Here is a 25584-nt window from a genome sequence, read left to right as displayed (position 1 = left end):
CTAAGAATAATCGGGATGCTACAAACAACATCTTCATTTGCTTGCACCATTTGTCGTAATTCTTCGCTTCAAGTGTTGGTAGGTTTGTGGGGACTCTATCATTGCAGACAATATTCATGTTTGCACAACCAATTATGGATAAGAACCAGGCTCTTGATGTCAAATGTAGGAACATAAGATCACACAATTGATGAAAAATGGATGTTATGGTATGAGGAGAAGAATATGGTGAGAGAGAATAGAGAATTAGAGAGAGATAGAGATAGAATAATTTAGGGTGAGAATCAAAACTTTCATTAATTTTGAGATGAGATGCCTCCAAGGCATTTACACAAGTAATGTGCAACAACTACACAAGTAATGTGCAACAATTGGGACCTAAAACGTAACCTTAAAACATAAGAAAAGGTAAAGACTCGAATGCGTAACCGAATAACACAATTGGTTAACCGATTACACAAACAAAACATGTAACAAGTGTCAAGTGTAACCGATTAATACATTTCGTTAACCGGTTAACACAACTCCAAAACAACTTTTTCAGGCTCTAGAAGTAATTTTCCATCCGTTATAACCAGTTACACCCTTGTGTTAACCGGTAACAACACTTAAATTATTGAATTTTCATCCAACAATAATATGTTAGGGCTGAGCTTGATCCTCTACTAGAGAATCAAAAGTAGGGGTGAAAAAATGAGTTCGTTTTTTATGTTGGCACATGCATTTACATGAATTTTTGTATTTTTAGACCTAAAAAGAGTGTTGTCCGCAGGTTTGCCCCTCTCCTCCCTCACTTTTAGCGAGAGGCGTATCAAGATTTTAGGTCCGCGTCCTTAAATATACACGCTATGTCCTACCTTATTTTTTTACAGGCTTTTACATGACAAATTTAAACGGGGCGGACATTCATTGCCAACCCTAAAAAAGTCATGGAATAAGTATTGCCAATACTATTTGGGTTCTTGTTTTCTTGGTGATTATGTGTATTGCCAATAAGTATTGCCAACCCTAAAAAAGTCATGGAATAAGTATTGCCAACCCTAAAAAAGTCATGGAATAAGTATCACCAACCCTAAAAAATATTACACATGACTCAGGAACTGAAGCCCAACGTAATAAAACAACAGAATCAGAGAAGGCAAACGGGAAAAAAAATATTAGAGAAGGAGAACCGAAGAAGCGCCACCAAGAAGGTCTCAAATCAAGATTGTCGCAAATCCAAGAGCAATCGGGTGTCGAGTTTTCTCCAGGATTAAACAATCAACAACCAGAAACCCCAGACAAAAACCTGGATACAGAGGACATGGACGAGCAATCAGGGCAGTATATAGAACCTTTAGTTGAGGTTGAAGAAGATGAACAAGACAAGTTACAAGACCCAAAAGTCACAACAGAGATGGGAAGTAAAGAGATGAGGAAACGAAGGAGGTTAATTCTAAAGGAGAAAAGGAAACTCAGTCGAAAGGAAAAATTATCGAGGGTGGAATCTCGGAGAAAAAAGCGCTCAATCAAAAACAAGGTAAATTCTACTCTCCCACAAGCTATTTCACTATCTGGGGATGAACTTAAGGCATGGACCTCCGCACATGGAGAAGCTAAAGAGATATCACAAGGAATTTTGGAATTTGGCAAGGATATTGGGGTTCACAATGAAGGGGGGAAGCGGAAGTATTGGAGGCATTGGTTAACAATGAAATCAGAGACAAGAATATCGCGAAGAAGGCGAGAGGAGTAAGGAAAAATATAGGGTGAACGGGTATTAGAATTGAAGTGGAGTAGGAGCAAAGGTGCATAAATGAAGATCATCAGCTATAACATTAGAGGTTAGTAGATGATGCCAAGAGGCGGCAAATTGGAGACTGTATACTTATAGCAAACGAATTAATAGATGATGCCAAGAGGCAAAGACGGGAAGCTTTATTGTTTAAAGCGGACTTTGAAAAGGCATTTGATACAGTGGATTGGAAATTCTTGGATTACATGATGGAGAAAATGGGATTCAGCGAAAAATGGAGAAATTGGATCTCAGAATGTTTGAGAACTTCAAAAATTTCGGTACTGGTCAATGGGAGTCCCACAGAAGAATTTTCGGCAGGGAGAGAATTGAGACAAGGAGATCCCTTGTCTCCTTTTCTTTTCATGCTGGCAGCAGAAGGCTTCAATCTAATGATGGTCAGTAGTGTACAAAGAAATCTCTTTGATAGCTATGAGTTCGGGAATGGTGAAGTGAAAGTTTCTCATATTCAATATGCTGACGACACTATAGTGATGGGCAGAAAGAGTTGGAAGAACGTTTTGGCAATCAAATCGACTTTGCAACTATTCGAACTAGTGTCGGGATTAAAGGTAAACTTTCACAAGAGTTCACTAATTGGTATCAATGTCTCTCTAGATTGGTTGGAGGAGGCGGCATCGGTTCTTAATTGCAAGGTGGGAAATACTCAGTTTAAATACTTAGGGCTTGCTGTCGGATGTAATCACCGTAGGAAAGGCATATGGAAACTGGTGATCGACATAGTTAGAAACAGATTAACATCTTGGAACAATAATCAGCTGTCAATTGGTGGTCGTATCGTGCTTCTTAAGTCAGTTCTGCTTTCTCTACCAGTATATTACCTCTCCTTCTTTAAGGCCCCGGTATGTGTTATATCTAGTCTGGAATCAATGTTCAAGAAATTCTTGTGGGGTGGGGGAGTGGACAGAAAAAGGTGAATTGGGTGCAATGGGACAAAATTTGCAGAGATAAGGAAAAAGGAGGTTTAGGAATAAAAAACTTAGAGGCTTTTAACCTATTGTTGCTTGCCCTATACTACATTCAACAAAATAAAGTATAGGATAAATATTTCTAGTATCGTCTCCTCAGGGATTGATGCGATATTATCGCCGTTCTACAGCTTAGTGTATTTTGAGTTAAGATTCGGGATGTTTTTAGTGTCATGAAAGATAAATAGCATGAAAAGAAATTAACGACAATAATTTAGGATTTAAAAACGGTTTGGTAAAACTGTGTCAAGATTAGTTTTCGCCAGCTTGCTTTTGTATATACTCTGCTGATCATGTATATGAACATATTAATGATTAATACAATCACGTATCCTCTCGATACTGTTTATCTCTAAAGCAGTGTCGTGATTGTTATTATATTAACCGTCAGATGATCTCTCATGCCGACAGTTGACATAATAACCTTTAAAGTCTGATACAAGTGATTATCAACTCACAAATCTATCTCTAGAGTTTGATTGTTGATAGATGAATACCCTTTTGGTCAAGATTTGAAACATATCTCTCAATAGTGTATCAAAACAACATATAAACATGAATACAAAGATATTCACTATATATTAATCACCAACAAGGTTCATATACAAAAGATCAAGCTAAATACATACTCTACAAGCTAACTACCTCTAATCTTGACACATGAGGAGTTTAGCTATCCATAGCTTCAACAACAAACATCAACACAAGACCTCCTAGCATAGAAATTCAAAGATGATGAAGAAAAATGCTTGAGAAATCTTGAATATGGATGAGTTTTTCTTTCTTCTCCTCTTGCCCTAGAGTGTGTGTGTTGTTAGAATGAAAAGATAACAAGATAAGATCCACAAAATATCTCTAAGTGCCTAAAAGTGGCCACTTGAAAAAGTACCGCCGCTTAGCGCCATGACGGCCGCCAAGCGGTCCTCACAAAATATCTGCTTCCCCGGCAACGGCGCCATTTTGTTGAATGCAGTATAGGGCAAGCAACAAACAAGATTTGGAAATATTGATCCGGGATTTATCGTCCTCAGAGATGGAGAGATGCCATTCAACAGTTTCTACGGTTTCGAGCTGGGGTTTGAATGAGCAAAAAGTAAACAAAGATATAGACAGGAAAATAATAAACACATTCTTAGAAGAGAAATAACTTATCAGGAATGTAAATATATTCACTCTTCACAAACGTACACTTACCAACCCGTTATACTCAACCTACGATACTCATCTATGTTATCACGTATCTCTCACATAAGCGTCCATCTCTGGAGCACAAACGAGATCATCTCACAACTAAGGTTATCTCTAACGCGAAGTCACGAGAACATCCGTGCTCTCGCGTCGGCGATCTCTCGCGCGCCGCTCAAACACGAAAGCATTAAGAACAGATACAAATAGTGAATGCTAGCTCTAAATCTATCTCTAGAGTTCAGAACCAACAGATAATCATCCTAGATAAGGATTCAAGAAGTTTATCTCTAAAGCACCCCAAATCCCCATCATAGAGCAAAAATCCAGGATAATATTAACACAGATTTGTAAAGCAAGTTAAACATAACATTATAATCGGTAAATATACATAAGATTCAAGTAAATATACAAACAAAACCCAACCAAAGAGAAATACACAAAGAAGAAGAGAAATGAACAGAAAATCTCCCGGTTTGTCAGCTCCATTCGATGCTCAATCCACCCCCGATCATCCTTATGCAACCTCCGAAGTTGTTTTCTAAGCTAATCTACCCTAAGAATGAAGTTGATGGTGTTGGGACTCAAAAATACCCAACCCATAACCTAAAAATGTGATTTTTGCCCCTTTTAACGAGCTGCTGTCTTAGCAGGTCCGCTTAGCGGACCCCCTCTGCTCAGCGGACTCAAAATTACATTCAGACGCTGATTTGCTCCGCTGGAGCTCCGCTCAGCGGACCCCCCTCCGCTTAGCGGAGTCTGCTAAAAATCAGATTTTGTTTTCGCCATAACTAGAGAACCGTAACTCCGAATTGCACCCGGTTCAAAGCGTTGGAAAGCTTATTCAATGCTCTATCCAATAATGAATGAATGGAAACCAAAATGATGATTTTGTTCATCCTTATTTTGAGTCTTTGGAAGTCCGCTTGACGGTGGCTAAGCGGGCTTTCACCGAAATTGCGAAATCGAAGCCGTGCCTTTGACACTTTATTCCTCAAGGCTCCAATAAGCATGAATACCTATAAAAACAAAGGAAAAACTATCAAATGGTATAAAAGTATATGAAAATACAACTATTCACAAAGTATACATATTTATACACAAAACGGGGAATTATTCAAACGGTATTAACAAAAGTATCGATAAGTGCCACTATTTACATACTCAAAACATCGACATTTTGGCACTTATCAAACTCTCCCCAACTTAAAACTTTGTTTGTTCTCAAACAATGTCAAATAAATCAAAGAATCAAAAGTAATAAACCAAAGAATTGTGAATCAACAAGTTTTGAAAACCAAAAACAAATGTATGGCTCAACACAAAAACGTATAAACAAAGTAAATACTTACCACTATACTACAACGACAACATGTAAACGAAACGAATCCTAAGTACAAAAATCATGCAAAACATTCTAAAACAATACATGCTATCTCATGAATCACACCTAGCAAAAATTTCATCAATGGATGAAGAACACACAAAGGTGAAGGACTTTTAACACTCATCCAACAATCTTGCAAACAAAAGATTAAATTATGCATTCATCCAAAAATCACATTGAAAATAGAAAAGCAAGAATCACAAGGACTTTTCAAGGTTGTAATGTGGATTGGTTAACAAACAAGGGATATGTCCTAAGGCTAATCGAAACAAAAACTTGCCTAAACCCGAGGGAGTGATCAATCCACCAAAGATTTAAACAACAAAATCTCGATTAAACTTCTTCCTTAACCACAAGTTTCTCAAACCAATCACAATACTTATTAGCACAATTATTCATTTCTCTTTTCTTTTTCTTTTTCAAAACTTTTTCACTTTTTTCTTTGTTTTTCTTTTCTTTCTTTTTCACATTTTTTTCTTTTCTTTTTCTTTCCAACCTCATAGAAACAACCAAATAAGTACATAATCATTACTCTCCCCAACTTGAATTCAACCATATCATCATGTGAATACTCCCTACTTTCTAAGGCAAGGTAAAAATTCATACCAAAAATCATGGTTGAGGGTTCAAGAAAACAAAGAATCAATCATCCATGCAAAAATGAGAACTAAACACTCAAAGATAAGTATTTAGCAAAAACATGGACATTGAAAAAAAGAAGCTCAAAAGGGTTAACAAATGATCACACACTCACAAGGTGAATTGACTATTTGGTTATGGTGGTTGTGCTCAAAATGAAACAAAATGCCTTGATCCTTTTCATGCTTTCATAAAATCAACATAAACAAAAGATTAAGCATAATAAAATCCAGTTAAAACAAAGATTGTGGCCTCCAGCATATGTGAATAATGGAAAGCTTCCTCACATTTATGGTTTGGGAACTAAAGTGATTCAATCAACAAGCAAGTAATGCAAAAGAATGAATTGTATGGTAATTGTACAAATGAAAAGTTTCTTAAACATGTTATGCTATAGAAAGCGATAAATGAGTACCTTGAATGATACAACTTCAAAAACAATATCCTACCATACATCCGCAAGTTGAAACACTCAAGCTTTGGAAAATCACCTCAAAAATCTTCGAATCTCCGAACAAAATTTGAGTACAAACAACCACAAAAGAATTAGAAAAACAAAACTAGTATCTATTACTAAATAGCCTTGGTGAGAGTGGGAAAAATGAGTGAACCAAGTGGAATGGAAGCCCCACTGGTACAAAGCAGAAAAACAAAATTTTACTGTCATCGCTCAGCGGAGCTAGGCTCGCTTAGCGGATGACAGAAAAACCAGAAAAGTCAGAACAGAAACAGCTGTTCCAATTTTCCTCCACTTCACCTAAATACCTCATAAACATAAAAATAAACAAAATTTACAACCGTTGGGGTGCCTCCCAACAAGCGCTTATTTTACGTCGTTAGCTCGACGCCTTTATTGTTTTGGTGTTTGGAAAGTAGCTTCCTCTCGTCATGCCATGGTGACGTCTCACCGCACAAGCCTAAAGAAAGTGTCCTAACCAACCACTCAACAAACGTTACGGGTACAAATATATACAATGATTAAACGAACATAAAGGAAAACACAAGTATACAAATATGTACATGAACAAACACATATATACAAACATGAAACACATATAACTATTAACATACACAAAGAGAAAGTTGGTGAATGTTGGATGCACAAGTTGAAAAGTGAAGAATTGTAAGGAAATAGCTAATCCAAGATCAACATGTTTCACCAACATTCACCAATAAAAGTATAATTATATGTAACATATACAAGTAAACTTATATGGTGTACATAAACAAGTAAACATGTACAAGTAAATATATATACAAGTGAAACTATACAATATATACGATATATACAAAGCTCAAGACCATGAAAACTATTGCGATGCAATCACAACCATCCCCGGCAACGGCGCCATTTTGTTGAATGCAGTATAGGGCAAGCAACAAACAAGATTTGGAAATATTGATCCGGGATTTATCGTCCTCAGAGATGGAGAGATGCCATTCAACAATTTCTACGGTTTCGAGCTGGGGTTTGAATGAGCAAAAAGTAAACAAAGATATAGACAGGAAAATAATAAACACATTCTTAGAAGAGAAATAACTTATCAGGAATGTAAATATATTCACTCTTCACAAACATACACTTACCAACCCGTTATACTCAACCTACGATACTCATCTATGTTATCACGTATCTCTCACATAAGCGTCCATCTCTGGAGCACAAACGAGATCATCTCACAACTAAGGTTATCTCTAACGCGAAGTCACGAGAACATCCGTGCTCTCGCGTCGGCGATCTCTCGCGCGCCGCTCAAACACGAAAGCATTAAGAACAGATACAAATAGTGAATGCTAGCTCTAAATCTATCTCTAGAGTTCAGAACCAACAGATAATCATCCTAGATAAGGATTCAAGAAGTTTATCTCTAAAGCACCCCAAATCCCCATCATAGAGCAAAAATCCAGGATAATATTAACACAGATTTGTAAAGCAAGTTAAACATAACATTATAATCGGTAAATATACATAAGATTCAAGTAAATATACAAACAAAACCCAACCAAAGAGAAATACACAAAGAAGAAGAGAAATGAACAGAAAATCTCCCGGTTTGTCAGCTCCATTCGATGCTCAATCCACCCCCGATCATCCTTATGCAACCTCCGAAGTTGTTTTCTAAGCTAATCTACCCTAAGAATGAAGTTGATGGTGTTGGGACTCAAAAATACCCAACCCATAACCTAAAAATGTGATTTTTGCCCCTTTTAACGAGCTGCTGTCTTAGCAGGTCCGCTTAGCGGACCCCCTCCGCTCAGCGGACTCAAAATTACATTCAGACGCTGATTTGCTCCGCTGGAGCTCCGCTCAGCGGACCCCCCTCCGCTTAGCGGAGTCTGCTAAAAATCAGATTTTGTTTTCGCCATAACTAGAGAACCGTAACTCCGAATTGCACCCGGTTCAAAGCGTTGGAAAGCTTATTCAATGCTCTATCCAATAATGAATGAATGGAAACCAAAATGATGATTTTGTTCATCCTTATTTTGAGTCTTTGGAAGTCCGCTTGACGGTGGCTAAGCGGGCTTTCACCGAAATTGCGAAATCGAAGCCGTGCCTTTGACACTTTATTCCTCAAGGCTCCAATAAGCATGAATACCTATAAAAACAAAGGAAAAACTATCAAATGGTATAAAAGTATATGAAAATACAACTATTCACAAAGTATACATATTTATACACAAAACGGGGAATTATTCAAACGGTATTAACAAAAGTATCGATAAGTGCCACTATTTACATACTCAAAACATCGACATTTTGGCACTTATCAAACTCTCCCCAACTTAAAACTTTGTTTGTTCTCAAACAATGTCAAATAAATCAAAGAATCAAAAGTAATAAACCAAAGAATTGTGAATCAACAAGTTTTGAAAACCAAAAACAAATGTATGGCTCAACACAAAAACGTATAAACAAAGTAAATACTTACCACTATACTACAACGACAACATGTAAACGAAACGAATCCTAAGTACAAAAATCATGCAAAACATTCTAAAACAATACATGCTATCTCATGAATCACACCTAGCAAAAATTTCATCAATGGATGAAGAACACACAAAGGTGAAGGACTTTTAACACTCATCCAACAATCTTGCAAACAAAAGATTAAATTATGCATTCATCCAAAAATCACATTGAAAATACAAAAGCAAGAATCACAAGGACTTTTCAAGGTTGTAATGTGGATTGGTTAACAAACAAGGGATATGTCCTAAGGCTAATCGAAACAAAAACTTGCCTAAACCCGAGGGAGTGATCAATCCACCAAAGATTTAAACAACAAAATCTCGATTAAACTTCTTCCTTAACCACAAGTTTCTCAAACCAATCACAATACTTATTAGCACAATTATTCATTTCTCTTTTCTTTTTCTTTTTCAAAACTTTTTCACTTTTTTCTTTGTTTTTCTTTTCTTTCTTTTTCACATTTTTTTCTTTTCTTTTTCTTTCCAACCTCATAGAAACAACCAAATAAGTACATAATCATTACTCTCCCCAACTTGAATTCAACCATATCATCATGTGAATACTCCCTACTTTCTAAGGCAAGGTAAAAATTCATACCAAAAATCATGGTTGAGGGTTCAAGAAAACAAAGAATCAATCATCCATGCAAAAATGAGAACTAAACACTCAAAGATAAGTATTTAGCAAAAACATGGACATTGAAAAAAAAAAGCTCAAAAGGGTTAACAAATGATCACACACTCACAAGGTGAATTGACTATTTGGTTATGGTGGTTGTGCTCAAAATGAAACAAAATGCCTTGATCCTTTTCATGCTTTCATAAAATCAACATAAACAAAAGATTAAGCATAATAAAATCCAGTTAAAACAAAGATTGTGGCCTCCAGCATATGTGAATAATGGAAAGCTTCCTCACATTTATGGTTTGGGAACTAAAGTGATTCAATCAACAAGCAAGTAATGCAAAAGAATGAATTGTATGGTAATTGTACAAATGAAAAGTTTCTTAAACATGTTATGCTATAGAAAGCGATAAATGAGTACCTTGAATGATACAACTTCAAAAACAATATCCTACCATACATCCGCAAGTTGAAACACTCAAGCTTTGGAAAATCACCTCAAAAATCTTCGAATCTCCGAACAAAATTTGCGTACAAACAACCACAAAAGAATTAGAAAAACAAAACTAGTATCTATTACTAAATAGCCTTGGTGAGAGTGGGAAAAATGAGTGAACCAAGTGGAATGGAAGCCCCACTGGTACAGAGCAGAAAAACAAAATTTTACTGTCATCGCTCAGCGGAGCTAGGCTCGCTTAGCGGATGACAGAAAAACCAGAAAAGTCAGAACAGAAACAGCTGTTCCAATTTTCCTCCACTTCACCTAAATACCTCATAAACATAAAAATAAACAAAATTTACAACCGTTGGGGTGCCTCCCAACAAGCGCTTATTTTACGTCGTTAGCTCGACGCCTTTATTGTTTTGGTGTTTGGAAAGTAGCTTCCTCTCGTCATGCCATGGTGACGTCTCACCGCACAAGCCTAAAGAAAGTGTCCTAACCAACCACTCAACAAACGTTACGGGTACAAATATATACAATGATTAAACGAACATAAAGGAAAACACAAGTATACAAATATGTACATGAACAAACACATATATACAAACATGAAACACATATAACTATTAACATACACAAAGAGAAAGTTGGTGAATGTTGGATGCACAAGTTGAAAAGTGAAGAATTGTAAGGAAATAGCTAATCCAAGATCAACATGTTTCACCAACATTCACCAATAAAAGTATAATTATATGTAACATATACAAGTAAACTTATATGGTGTACATAAACAAGTAAACATGTACAAGTAAATATATATACAAGTGAAACTATACAATATATACGATATATACAAAGCTCAAGACCATGAAAACTATTGCGATGCAATCACAACCATCCCCGGCAACGGCGCCATTTTGTTGAATGCAGTATAGGGCAAGCAACAAACAAGATTTGGAAATATTGATCCGGGATTTATCGTCCTCAGAGATGGAGAGATGCCATTCAACAATTTCTACGGTTTCGAGCTGGGGTTTGAATGAGCAAAAAGTAAACAAAGATATAGACAGGAAAATAATAAACACATTCTTAGAAGAGAAATAACTTATCAGGAATGTAAATATATTCACTCTTCACAAACATACACTTACCAACCCGTTATACTCAACCTACGATACTCATCTATGTTATCACGTATCTCTCACATAAGCGTCCATCTCTGGAGCACAAACGAGATCATCTCACAACTAAGGTTATCTCTAACGCGAAGTCACGAGAACATCCGTGCTCTCGCGTCGGCGATCTCTCGCGCGCCGCTCAAACACGAAAGCATTAAGAACAGATACAAATAGTGAATGCTAGCTCTAAATCTATCTCTAGAGTTCAGAACCAACAGATAATCATCCTAGATAAGGATTCAAGAAGTTTATCTCTAAAGCACCCCAAATCCCCATCATAGAGCAAAAATCCAGGATAATATTAACACAGATTTGTAAAGCAAGTTAAACATAACATTATAATCGGTAAATATACATAAGATTCAAGTAAATATACAAACAAAACCCAACCAAAGAGAAATACACAAAGAAGAAGAGAAATGAACAGAAAATCTCCCGGTTTGTCAGCTCCATTCGATGCTCAATCCACCCCCGATCATCCTTATGCAACCTCCGAAGTTGTTTTCTAAGCTAATCTACCCTAAGAATGAAGTTGATGGTGTTGGGACTCAAAAATACCCAACCCATAACCTAAAAATGTGATTTTTGCCCCTTTTAACGAGCTGCTGTCTTAGCAGGTCCGCTTAGCGGACCCCCTCCGCTCAGCGGACTCAAAATTACATTCAGACGCTGATTTGCTCCGCTGGAGCTCCGCTCAGCGGACCCCCCTCCGCTTAGCGGAGTCTGCTAAAAATCAGATTTTGTTTTCGCCATAACTAGAGAACCGTAACTCCGAATTGCACCCGGTTCAAAGCGTTGGAAAGCTTATTCAATGCTCTATCCAATAATGAATGAATGGAAACCAAAATGATGATTTTGTTCATCCTTATTTTGAGTCTTTGGAAGTCCGCTTGACGGTGGCTAAGCGGGCTTTCACCGAAATTGCGAAATCGAAGCCGTGCCTTTGACACTTTATTCCTCAAGGCTCCAATAAGCATGAATACCTATAAAAACAAAGGAAAAACTATCAAATGGTATAAAAGTATATGAAAATACAACTATTCACAAAGTATACATATTTATACACAAAACGGGGAATTATTCAAACGGTATTAACAAAAGTATCGATAAGTGCCACTATTTACATACTCAAAACATCGACATTTTGGCACTTATCAAACTCTCCCCAACTTAAAACTTTGTTTGTTCTCAAACAATGTCAAATAAATCAAAGAATCAAAAGTAATAAACCAAAGAATTGTGAATCAACAAGTTTTGAAAACCAAAAACAAATGTATGGCTCAACACAAAAACGTATAAACAAAGTAAATACTTACCACTATACTACAACGACAACATGTAAACGAAACGAATCCTAAGTACAAAAATCATGCAAAACATTCTAAAACAATACATGCTATCTCATGAATCACACCTAGCAAAAATTTCATCAATGGATGAAGAACACACAAAGGTGAAGGACTTTTAACACTCATCCAACAATCTTGCAAACAAAAGATTAAATTATGCATTCATCCAAAAATCACATTGAAAATACAAAAGCAAGAATCACAAGGACTTTTCAAGGTTGTAATGTGGATTGGTTAACAAACAAGGGATATGTCCTAAGGCTAATCGAAACAAAAACTTGCCTAAACCCGAGGGAGTGATCAATCCACCAAAGATTTAAACAACAAAATCTCGATTAAACTTCTTCCTTAACCACAAGTTTCTCAAACCAATCACAATACTTATTAGCACAATTATTCATTTCTCTTTTCTTTTTCTTTTTCAAAACTTTTTCACTTTTTTCTTTGTTTTTCTTTTCTTTCTTTTTCACATTTTTTTCTTTTCTTTTTCTTTCCAACCTCATAGAAACAACCAAATAAGTACATAATCATTACTCTCCCCAACTTGAATTCAACCATATCATCATGTGAATACTCCCTACTTTCTAAGGCAAGGTAAAAATTCATACCAAAAATCATGGTTGAGGGTTCAAGAAAACAAAGAATCAATCATCCATGCAAAAATGAGAACTAAACACTCAAAGATAAGTATTTAGCAAAAACATGGACATTGAAAAAAAAAAGCTCAAAAGGGTTAACAAATGATCACACACTCACAAGGTGAATTGACTATTTGGTTATGGTGGTTGTGCTCAAAATGAAACAAAATGCCTTGATCCTTTTCATGCTTTCATAAAATCAACATAAACAAAAGATTAAGCATAATAAAATCCAGTTAAAACAAAGATTGTGGCCTCCAGCATATGTGAATAATGGAAAGCTTCCTCACATTTATGGTTTGGGAACTAAAGTGATTCAATCAACAAGCAAGTAATGCAAAAGAATGAATTGTATGGTAATTGTACAAATGAAAAGTTTCTTAAACATGTTATGCTATAGAAAGCGATAAATGAGTACCTTGAATGATACAACTTCAAAAACAATATCCTACCATACATCCGCAAGTTGAAACACTCAAGCTTTGGAAAATCACCTCAAAAATCTTCGAATCTCCGAACAAAATTTGAGTACAAACAACCACAAAAGAATTAGAAAAACAAAACTAGTATCTATTACTAAATAGCCTTGGTGAGAGTGGGAAAAATGAGTGAACCAAGTGGAATGGAAGCCCCACTGGTACAAAGCAGAAAAACAAAATTTTACTGTCATCGCTCAGCGGAGCTAGGCTCGCTTAGCGGATGACAGAAAAACCAGAAAAGTCAGAACAGAAACAGCTGTTCCAATTTTCCTCCACTTCACCTAAATACCTCATAAACATAAAAATAAACAAAATTTACAACCGTTGGGGTGCCTCCCAACAAGCGCTTATTTTACGTCGTTAGCTCGACGCCTTTATTGTTTTGGTGTTTGGAAAGTAGCTTCCTCTCGTCATGCCATGGTGACGTCTCACCGCACAAGCCTAAAGAAAGTGTCCTAACCAACCACTCAACAAACGTTACGGGTACAAATATATACAATGATTAAACGAACATAAAGGAAAACACAAGTATACAAATATGTACATGAACAAACACATATATACAAACATGAAACACATATAACTATTAACATACACAAAGAGAAAGTTGGTGAATGTTGGATGCACAAGTTGAAAAGTGAAGAATTGTAAGGAAATAGCTAATCCAAGATCAACATGTTTCACCAACATTCACCAATAAAAGTATAATTATATGTAACATATACAAGTAAACTTATATGGTGTACATAAACAAGTAAACATGTACAAGTAAATATATATACAAGTGAAACTATACAATATATACGATATATACAAAGCTCAAGACCATGAAAACTATTGCGATGCAATCACAACCATCCCCGGCAACGGCGCCATTTTGTTGAATGCAGTATAGGGCAAGCAACAAACAAGATTTGGAAATATTGATCCGGGATTTATCGTCCTCAGAGATGGAGAGATGCCATTCAACAATTTCTACGGTTTCGAGCTGGGGTTTGAATGAGCAAAAAGTAAACAAAGATATAGACAGGAAAATAATAAACACATTCTTAGAAGAGAAATAACTTATCAGGAATGTAAATATATTCACTCTTCACAAACATACACTTACCAACCCGTTATACTCAACCTACGATACTCATCTATGTTATCACGTATCTCTCACATAAGCGTCCATCTCTGGAGCACAAACGAGATCATCTCACAACTAAGGTTATCTCTAACGCGAAGTCACGAGAACATCCGTGCTCTCGCGTCGGCGATCTCTCGCGCGCCGCTCAAACACGAAAGCATTAAGAACAGATACAAATAGTGAATGCTAGCTCTAAATCTATCTCTAGAGTTCAGAACCAACAGATAATCATCCTAGATAAGGATTCAAGAAGTTTATCTCTAAAGCACCCCAAATCCCCATCATAGAGCAAAAATCCAGGATAATATTAACACAGATTTGTAAAGCAAGTTAAACATAACATTATAATCGGTAAATATACATAAGATTCAAGTAAATATACAAACAAAACCCAACCAAAGAGAAATACACAAAGAAGAAGAGAAATGAACAGAAAATCTCCCGGTTTGTCAGCTCCATTCGATGCTCAATCCACCCCCGATCATCCTTATGCAACCTCCGAAGTTGTTTTCTAAGCTAATCTACCCTAAGAATGAAGTTGATGGTGTTGGGACTCAAAAATACCCAACCCATAACCTAAAAATGTGATTTTTGCCCCTTTTAACGAGCTGCTGTCTTAGCAGGTCCGCTTAGCGGACCCCCTCCGCTCAGCGGACTCAAAATTACATTCAGACGCTGATTTGCTCCGCTGGAGCTCCGCTCAGCGGACCCCCCTCCGCTTAGCGGAGTCTGCTAAAAATCAGATTTTGTTTTCGCCATAACTAGAGAACCGTAACTCCGAATTGCACCCGGTTCGAAGCGTTGGAAAGCTTATTCAATGCTCTATCCAATAATGAATGAATGGAAACCAAAATGATGATTTTGTTCATCCTTATTTTGAGTCTTTGGAAGTCCGCTTGACGGTGGCTAAGCGGGCTTTCACCGAAATTGCGAAATCGAAGCCGTGCCTTTGACACTTTATTCCTCAAGGCTCCAATAAGCATGAATACCTATAAAAACAAAGGAAAAACTATCAAATGGTATAAAAGTATATGAAAATACAACTATTCACAAAGTATACATATTTATACACAAAACGGGGAATTATTCAAACGGTATTAACAAAAGTATCGATAAGTGCCACTATTTACATACTCAAAACATCGACATTTTGGCACTTATCAAACTCTCCCCAACTTAAAACTTTGTTTGTTCTCAAACAATGTCAAATAAATCAAAGAATCAAAAGTAATAAACCAAAGAATTGTGAATCAACAAGTTTTGAAAACCAAAAACAAATGTATGGCTCAACACAAAAACGTATAAACAAAGTAAATACTTACCACTATACTACAACGACAACATGTAAACGAAACGAATCCTAAGTACAAAAATCATGCAAAACATTCTAAAACAATACATGCTATCTCATGAATCACACCTAGCAAAAATTTCATCAATGGATGAAGAACACACAAAGGTGAAGGACTTTTAACACTCATCCAACAATCTTGCAAACAAAAGATTAAATTATGCATTCATCCAAAAATCACATTGAAAATACAAAAGCAAGAATCACAAGGACTTTTCAAGGTTGTAATGTGGATTGGTTAACAAACAAGGGATATGTCCTAAGGCTAATCGAAACAAAAACTTGCCTAAACCCGAGGGAGTGATCAATCCACCAAAGATTTAAACAACAAAATCTCGATTAAACTTCTTCCTTAACCACAAGTTTCTCAAACCAATCACAATACTTATTAGCACAATTATTCATTTCTCTTTTCTTTTTCTTTTTCAAAACTTTTTCACTTTTTTCTTTGTTTTTCTTTTCTTTCTTTTTCACATTTTTTTCTTTTCTTTTTCTTTCCAACCTCATAGAAACAACCAAATAAGTACATAATCATTACTCTCCCCAACTTGAATTCAACCATATCATCATGTGAATACTCCCTACTTTCTAAGGCAAGGTAAAAATTCATACCAAAAATCATGGTTGAGGGTTCAAGAAAACAAAGAATCAATCATCCATGCAAAAATGAGAACTAAACACTCAAAGATAAGTATTTAGCAAAAACATGGACATTGAAAAAAAAAAGCTCAAAAGGGTTAACAAATGATCACACACTCACAAGGTGAATTGACTATTTGGTTATGGTGGTTGTGCTCAAAATGAAACAAAATGCCTTGATCCTTTTCATGCTTTCATAAAATCAACATAAACAAAAGATTAAGCATAATAAAATCCAGTTAAAACAAAGATTGTGGCCTCCAGCATATGTGAATAATGGAAAGCTTCCTCACATTTATGGTTTGGGAACTAAAGTGATTCAATCAACAAGCAAGTAATGCAAAAGAATGAATTGTATGGTAATTGTACAAATGAAAAGTTTCTTAAACATGTTATGCTATAGAAAGCGATAAATGAGTACCTTGAATGATACAACTTCAAAAACAATATCCTACCATACATCCGCAAGTTGAAACACTCAAGCTTTGGAAAATCACCTCAAAAATCTTCGAATCTCCGAACAAAATTTGAGTACAAACAACCACAAAAGAATTAGAAAAACAAAACTAGTATCTATTACTAAATAGCCTTGGTGAGAGTGGGAAAAATGAGTGAACCAAGTGGAATGGAAGCCCCACTGGTACAAAGCAGAAAAACAAAATTTTACTGTCATCGCTCAGCGGAGCTAGGCTCGCTTAGCGGATGACAGAAAAACCAGAAAAGTCAGAACAGAAACAGCTGTTCCAATTTTCCTCCACTTCACCTAAATACCTCATAAACATAAAAATAAACAAAATTTACAACCGTTGGGGTGCCTCCCAACAAGCGCTTATTTTACGTCGTTAGCTCGACGCCTTTATTGTTTTGGTGTTTGGAAAGTAGCTTCCTCTCGTCATGCCATGGTGACGTCTCACCGCACAAGCCTAAAGAAAGTGTCCTAACCAACCACTCAACAAACGTTACGGGTACAAATATATACAATGATTAAACGAACATAAAGGAAAACACAAGTATACAAATATGTACATGAACAAACACATATATACAAACATGAAACACATATAACTATTAACATACACAAAGAGAAAGTTGGTGAATGTTGGATGCACAAGTTGAAAAGTGAAGAATTGTAAGGAAATAGCTAATCCAAGATCAACATGTTTCACCAACATTCACCAATAAAAGTATAATTATATGTAACATATACAAGTAAACTTATATGGTGTACATAAACAAGTAAACATGTACAAGTAAATATATATACAAGTGAAACTATACAATATATACGATATATACAAAGCTCAAGACCATGAAAACTATTGCGATGCAATCACAACCATCCCCGGCAACGGCGCCATTTTGTTGAATGCAGTATAGGGCAAGCAACAAACAAGATTTGGAAATATTGATCCGGGATTTATCGTCCTCAGAGATGGAGAGATGCCATTCAACAATTTCTACGGTTTCGAGCTGGGGTTTGAATGAGCAAAAAGTAAACAAAGATATAGACAGGAAAATAATAAACACATTCTTAGAAGAGAAATAACTTATCAGGAATGTAAATATATTCACTCTTCACAAACATACACTTACCAACCCGTTATACTCAACCTACGATACTCATCTATGTTATCACGTATCTCTCACATAAGCGTCCATCTCTGGAGCACAAACGAGATCATCTCACAACTAAGGTTATCTCTAACGCGAAGTCACGAGAACATCCGTGCTCTCGCGTCGGCGATCTCTCGCGCGCCGCTCAAACACGAAAGCATTAAGAACAGATACAAATAGTGAATGCTAGCTCTAAATCTATCTCTAGAGTTCAGAACCAACAGATAATCATCCTAGATAAGGATTCAAGAAGTTTATCTCTAAAGCACCCCAAATCCCCATCATAGAGCAAAAATCCAGGATAATATTAACACAGATTTGTAAAGCAAGTTAAACATAACATTATAATCGGTAAATATACATAAGATTCAAGTAAATATACAAACAAAACCCAACCAAAGAGAAATACACAAAGAAGAAGAGAAATGAACAGAAAATCTCCCGGTTTGTCAGCTCCATTCGATGCTCAATCCACCCCCGATCATCCTTATGCAACCTCCGAAGTTGTTTTCTAAGCTAATCTACCCTAAGAATGAAGTTGATGGTGTTGGGACTCAAAAATACCCAACCCATAACCTAAAAATGTGATTTTTGCCCCTTTTAACGAGCTGCTGTCTTAGCAGGTCCGCTTAGCGGACCCCCTCCGCTCAGCGGACTCAAAATTACATTCAGACGCTGATTTGCTCCGCTGGAGCTCCGCTCAGCGGACCCCCCTCCGCTTAGCGGAGTCTGCTAAAAATCAGATTTTGTTTTCGCCATAACTAGAGAACCGTAACTCCGAATTGCACCCGGTTCGAAGCGTTGGAAAGCTTATTCAATGCTCTATCCAATAATGAATGAATGGAAACCAAAATGATGATTTTGTTCATCCTTATTTTGAGTCTTTGGAAGTCCGCTTGACGGTGGCTAAGCGGGCTTTCACCGAAATTGCGAAATCGAAGCCGTGCCTTTGACACTTTATTCCTCAAGGCTCCAATAAGCATGAATACCTATAAAAACAAAGGAAAAACTATCAAATGGTATAAAAGTATATGAAAATACAACTATTCACAAAGTATACATATTTATACACAAAACGGGGAATTATTCAAACGGTATTAACAAAAGTATCGATAAGTGCCACTATTTACATACTCAAAACATCGACATTTTGGCACTTATCACCTATCTTTGCTAGGTAAGTGGAAATGGAGGCTTCTTACTGAAAAGAAGATATTGTGGGTAAAAGTTCTGGAATGTAAGTACGGGGAGATCGGATGTGGAGGAGGCAGGGTTGACAAATTTAGTTCTCTATGGTGGAGAGACTTACAGTCCTTAGACAAGGAGGAAGGAAGATTTAGGCAAAATTGGTTTGATTCTAATTTAGTCAGAGAAGTAGGAGATGGATCAGAATCACTTTTTTGGGATGATCAGTGGTTGGAAGGAAAAAACATTAAAAATACATTCCCGGAGCTGCATAGGCGGGCTAGTGATAAGAAATCTTCGGTGAGGGAGGCGCTTAGAAATGAGGACGGGAATTTAGTTTTGAACTACAATTGGGAATGCAACTTAGAAGGCGAAGATCAAATTCGAGTGGATGAACTGTTAGAAATGATTCAAAGAGTCTCCTTGAGGGCCAATATCAAGGATTCGTGGAGATGGCACAAGAACGTCTACACAAGTAAAGAAGCATACTCATTAATCATGGAGGGGCTGTTCACCCTTGTAGGGGACGATATGAAATTGGCGGCGGCGTAATCCCTTTGAAGGTCTCGGTCTTAGCTTGGAGAGTGTGGCAAAACAGAATTCCCACTAGAGATAATCTTGTTAAGAGAGGCATCTTGGTTGACTCTCAAAATTCATGCCCATTTGGCTGCGACGAAGAGGAAAGTGTCTCTCACATTTTCTTCGAATGTCCGCTAGCTTGGAATGCATGGAGCGAGGTCCTGAGATGGCTCGGTTTTTTATATGTTTCTCATAACTCTGCATTGCAGAATTTCGATCATTTTGCAGGTATCAGTAGTGGCGGAAAAGTGCTGAAAGACAGACTTTCTGTCATTTGGTTCACGTGTCTTTGGACAATCTGGAAAAGGAGGAACGAGGAGATTTTCGGTACTCCGGAGCGGTGTAGAAGTCCCAGCATTTTTGATATTTAGGAGACCTCTTGGAAGTGGCTAAAGTCAAAGGTCGGGGGCTTTTGTTACACACTAAATCAGTTTATTTCGAATCCGAAAGTTTGCATAGGATGGTGCTGCCAGTAGGAGAGGGCAGTTCCGAGGAGATTTTGGTGACAAATGACTTTTTAGGAGCCGCTTAGAGTTTTCACCTAGTTTGTTAGGCGGCTGTGTCAGCTCTCACAACCAAACAAGGAGGAATTGGAGATTTGGTTCTCAGTCCAATTGATGCTATATTTTCTTATGGTATTTCAGGCCCTGTCATGGAGATGGATAAAGTCTAAGATGAAAGATTTTAGTTATGACTTAACTCAGCAATTAGTTGTATGGCTATGGCAGATCTTTATATACTTGGAGAAGATGATCGTATAAAACCGCAGAATTTTGGGAGGGGGTGTGATTACCAATTCAGAATTTTTACAGTGTTCGTGAATAGTCTATCAGGGACTTTCTCGAGATGGCTCTGCGGAGTATATAAGCGTTGTGGATTAAGCTTCGGTGTAGGATGAGCATTGGTGTAGAATGTTGTTGTGCGGCGTGCATTGAGTATTTCCTGAATGTGATACTGGCTGGATTGGTTTTGAGTAGGGTGGGTTCTGCAGAGTTGGTTTCTGCAAAGGGCTGGTGAAAAGACATTAGGAAGGGTGATGTTAGAGTGTGGTTCTGGTTTGGTTAGGGTATGTGTTGATACAAGACAGTTGGGCTATAGAGAGTGTTCCTGTATAAGTGGAGTGTAGCAATGCTTTATCGTTATGGAATTGTGTCCGAAGCAAGTGCTGGCAGTTGGCGAAAGAAAGGCCGTGTCGGCACTCAATGTTTCTGAGGTAGTATCATGGTGTATCGGTGTTTCGGTAATTTTGGAGGCGGTTCGAACGGATTTGGTTGGAATTGAACGTCTGCTGGAGTATTGGCAAGGGAGGGTGGAAGTACATTATGTTTAGACAACAATTTTCTGTTTTCTCATTAGTAGTTTTGGTGCTACTTTAATTTTGTAATCAGTCTTGGTGTGCCTTTGTTTACTGTACTTCTAAATTTAGCTGCAACACTGCTTGTGTTTGCAATTATTCAATATTACATTTCCTTTGGCTTTGAAAAAAAAAAAAAAGGTTTATATAGGCATTTAAAAGAAAAGTAATGACCTCTCAGAAAAATACTTGATACAGATTTTCAAAACAAAAAAGAAGAAAAAAACTTGATACATAAAAATTGGCATTGAGTAGTGAATCCAGATTGCCTGACAAGAATACATATACTAGATGATTTCTTGATGGACTGATGCTTGAATTGAAAATAGTTCAAAACTCTAATAATGTTGCTCTGCGTAAGAGAAGCTTATTAACATCTCAAAACGCAACTTATATTTTTGAACCATTTTCAACCATCCACCTTCGTAGCATTCACTGGCATAATATAATTAGTTCAATTCTCTCTATAAAAATCTGGGTTGGACAATCGTGGCGTTGGAATAGCAAGCAGAGGCGTTTTCTTTTTGAGAACAATACCAAATTTCTCTGAAACGTCAAAATTTTCTCCTTGGGGTATTGACCAATCAAACAAGTGCACCAGGGTAGCTGTAAAGTACAAAACAGTCCTCTCAGCCATTGCTATTCCAGCACAAATCCTTCTTCCAGAACCAAATGGAAAATAACTGAAATCATTCCCACTGTAATCCCACTTCCCATCCAAGAACCTTGCGGGATCAAATTCCAATGGATTCTTCCAAATAGAAGGATCTCTATGAATAGCCCAAACGTTAACAAACACACGAGATCCCTCTGGAATCGTGTAGCCTCCAATGTTTGTGGTTTCACTTGGACAATGAGGGACCATAAGCGGAAGCACTGGGTGCAAACGAAGGGTTTCTTTCATCACTGCATGTAAATAGGGTAGCTTATGAATATGAGACTCTTCTACTAGATTATCTTTTCCAACTACAGATTCTAACTCCTCTTGAACCTTCCTCAACACTTCCGGCTTGTTCATCATTTCTGCCATGGCAAACTCAATTGTGTTGGAAGATGTGTCTGATCCACCCACTACCATATCCTGTTCCCAATCATCACAATTTTGATCTTAAAAAAGAGACTTAAAAAAAAAATGGAAAGTTGATGAAAGAAACATACCATGAGAAGTGCCTTAACATGAGTGCTTGTGAATGGAGTCTTGGAATCACCTTCTTCCTTCAAATTCAACAAAAACTGTAGAAAATCTTTACTTTCATTCTCTTTTCCTTCCTCTTCCTTCTTCTTCTTCATACGTTCACCAATCATCTTCTCGAATATCCTATCAAAACGAGGAACCAAAGCATTCATCTCTTTCACCACACCTTGCAAATCAAATCTAGCCAACCCGGGGAAAAAGTCCGACAGATTCGGCTTCCCCAAAAGCTGTGTCATCTCCGCCACCGCCTCCCTGAATTCCGCCCCTAAACTCTCCCTCTCTTCCCCTTCCACCGCCGCACCCCACATCATGTTCGTAATCACGTTCAACACAGTTAAAAAAACTTGCTCCCCGATATTCACTTTCGAACCAACCTGATCATGAATATACCCAATCGTTCTCTGAACTTCACCACGGCGGAGCTCGTAAACGGAATCAAGAGTCGTATTACTAAGCATCTTCACAACGCAAATTTTCCTCAGCATCCTCCACTCTGCTCCATACGGACTCCATACTATATCCAAGCCTCCGTAAGTTGCTGCTCTGCCGGCGGCAGGTACGTCGCGGTTGGCGAAAACGGTGTCGTGTTCTTTAAGAACCTCACGCGCCGTGGAAGGTGAACTCACCACGATTCCGAGTTTGCTTCCGAGCCAGAGCTTGAAGATCGGGCCGTGAGATTGGGCCAGCCCGGCGAAGTAAGTGTGGAGTTCTGGTTGTAGAGATAGAAGGTTCCCGAAGATAGGAAAGCCCGATGGGCCTGGCGGTAAATTTTGGAATTTCGATTTGAAGAAGAAGAGGTAAATATACCAAGTTACTGCGGTTATTATAAAGAGTGCCACGATGAGTGTTGTGCTGTCAACACCGTAGAGAATCATGATTCTATTTGTGTATTGCTATTGTTGATGTGTTTGAGATTTAGAAAGGAAATAGTAGAAGATGTTATTATGTAGGTAAAGATAATGAAGATAGAATAACGTGAGAGCTAGAACTGCAATAGATATTGGGAAAACGACAATAAGTACTTTGCAAGAACGGTGGATGGATACTCCAAAAACGACAATATGGATTATACATGAACGGTGGAAGGACAATTTAAGTGGAGTCTCCAAGAAATAGAATCTAATACAATTAAAGTGCGAGTGCCGGAGGACAATTGTGTTCACAAGTAAACATAATCAAGGTGATGATGATTGTAACAAGTGCCCTAAAACATAAGTTAAAGAAGAAAAGGTACAAGATTTATATTAAAACCAATAATTTTAAAATTTGCAAAAAGTCACGTTTAGCGTTTTCTGCCCTGAGAATATTAGTACGACTTCATTAGTCTTATTCCAAAGAAAGAACTCTTTTTTTTTATGGTGAATTCTTATCTACCCAACTTAAAAAGTTGGGTAAGGTTACATCCTTTGTAAAATGCTTTGAAAACAACAAACATTTATAGTATTTTAATAAATAATTAAATGTGTTAAAAGAGATGAAATGATGTGATTGGTTGGAGGTACACTACCCAACTTTTTGTGATGGGTAGAGAAGTTATCCCCTTTTTTTATGCTGATTACAAATATATAGTTTTTTTTTAATGTTATTTTTAAAATTGCCACAAAAACTATAGCTAACAGAATTAAAATAATCCTTCCCACATAACAAGTGAAAACCAAAGTGTCTAGGTTCATAGTAGTCTTATTAATGACAATATTTTTTTAAGCTAGGAATTATATAAAATGAGTATTAGGAGTACTCTTGCACTTTTAAAAAAAAACACGGTATAAAATCGAGAAAGGAGAAAATTTAAACCAGTTGCAACTTAAGATAAATAACTCAAAGGATCTTTACAAAACTCCCTAAAAGTTATAGTTAAAATGAGGAGTATTTCTTATAAAAGACTACTTCCACGCCGTCAACTTGATAACAATTTTTAAACAACGTAAAAATCATTGTTTAGCAAAATATCGTTTCTAAAATTCCATATGCTCCAAATGACCGCCATCCACACAATTCCTTCCTTTCTTTTTTTTTTCATCTTCTTATTCTTAACCGAATTGACCCAACACAAATAATTCTTTCAAACTAATTCTTCATCACTCCTATGGATGCCAACCCAAACCCCCACCTTCTGCCAAATTAGACCATCCACCTTAGAGAACATGACTCAAGTTTTTCTCTTTCTAAAAGAAAAACGCGCACGTGAGATCATGAGAAGAAGAAATAATACCTACTTTGCTTAATTGGTCCATACTTGAAAGTCTGTTAAGGAAATTTCTCCACCCAAAAGCTCTAATTCTGAACAGGATTTTAGCTTTCCAAAGTTTGTTAAAAACTTCATTCTTGTTTCCGTCTATCTCTTCGATAACTTTATCTGCTACCAGACACTCATAACTAAATTTAATTGAATAACCAACTATTGGATCTAATTGCCAAACTGGAATGTCTGTTGCTCCAAACACCAACAACGTGTTGTTCAACACATCTTGAAACATAAGCAATTTGTCCTTTGAAATCTCTTCCTCTGAACCAACCAAACCAAAATCGCTCCAATGCCAATTGATATCAGATCAGTTCCCCATTCTTTCCACAACTTAATCCTTTTTGATGATGTGTTGGTACAGGTCTAAGAATAAATCCCTCAAACTACTTTCATAAGCCCAAACAGCAGAACAAAAAGGAATTGTCTTTCCATCCCCAACTAGAAACCTCACGTTACCTGCAAAAAGAGAAACAGGTCCACTAACTCCCTTATTGATGCTAATTAAGTCCTTCCACCATGTTGATTTTGATTTCTTGTGGATTTTAGTAAACCTAGTTATGATGGTTTGTTTGATACTCTCGTACCTAGCATTCAAAACATCCAACCACAAAGTCTTCTTCTCCCCCATGATC

The 25584-nt window shown here is 37.0% G+C and overlaps 2 protein-coding genes across 2 annotated transcripts; one reads left to right on the top strand and one right to left on the bottom strand.

The window, feature by feature from the left end:
* The first annotated feature begins 1795 nt into the window (after positions 1 to 1795).
* Positions 1796 to 21488, top strand: LOC131632268 (uncharacterized). Its single transcript, XM_058903072.1, has 6 exons — positions 1796 to 1823; positions 1889 to 2637; positions 19577 to 19977; positions 20103 to 20485; positions 21136 to 21224; positions 21318 to 21488. Exons 1-6 carry the CDS (start codon positions 1796 to 1798, stop codon positions 21486 to 21488), a joined length of 1821 nt encoding a protein of 606 aa, XP_058759055.1.
* A 178-nt stretch (positions 21489 to 21666) lies between these two features.
* Positions 21667 to 23897, bottom strand: LOC131637263 (flavonoid 3'-monooxygenase CYP75B137-like). The gene is made up of 2 exons (XM_058907847.1): positions 22671 to 23897; positions 21667 to 22593 (listed from the first exon to the last, which is right to left on the bottom strand). Exons 1-2 carry the CDS (start codon positions 23580 to 23582, stop codon positions 21967 to 21969), a joined length of 1539 nt encoding a protein of 512 aa, XP_058763830.1. The 5' UTR covers positions 23583 to 23897; the 3' UTR covers positions 21667 to 21966.
* Between the last annotated feature and the right edge of the window lie 1687 nt (positions 23898 to 25584).

Source organism: Vicia villosa, linkage group LG1, assembly GCF_029867415.1.
Source record: "Vicia villosa cultivar HV-30 ecotype Madison, WI linkage group LG1, Vvil1.0, whole genome shotgun sequence".
In the NCBI taxonomy this organism is placed as follows: Eukaryota; Viridiplantae; Streptophyta; class Magnoliopsida; order Fabales; family Fabaceae; genus Vicia; species Vicia villosa.
This window is presented reverse-complemented; position numbering and strand designations above follow the sequence as displayed.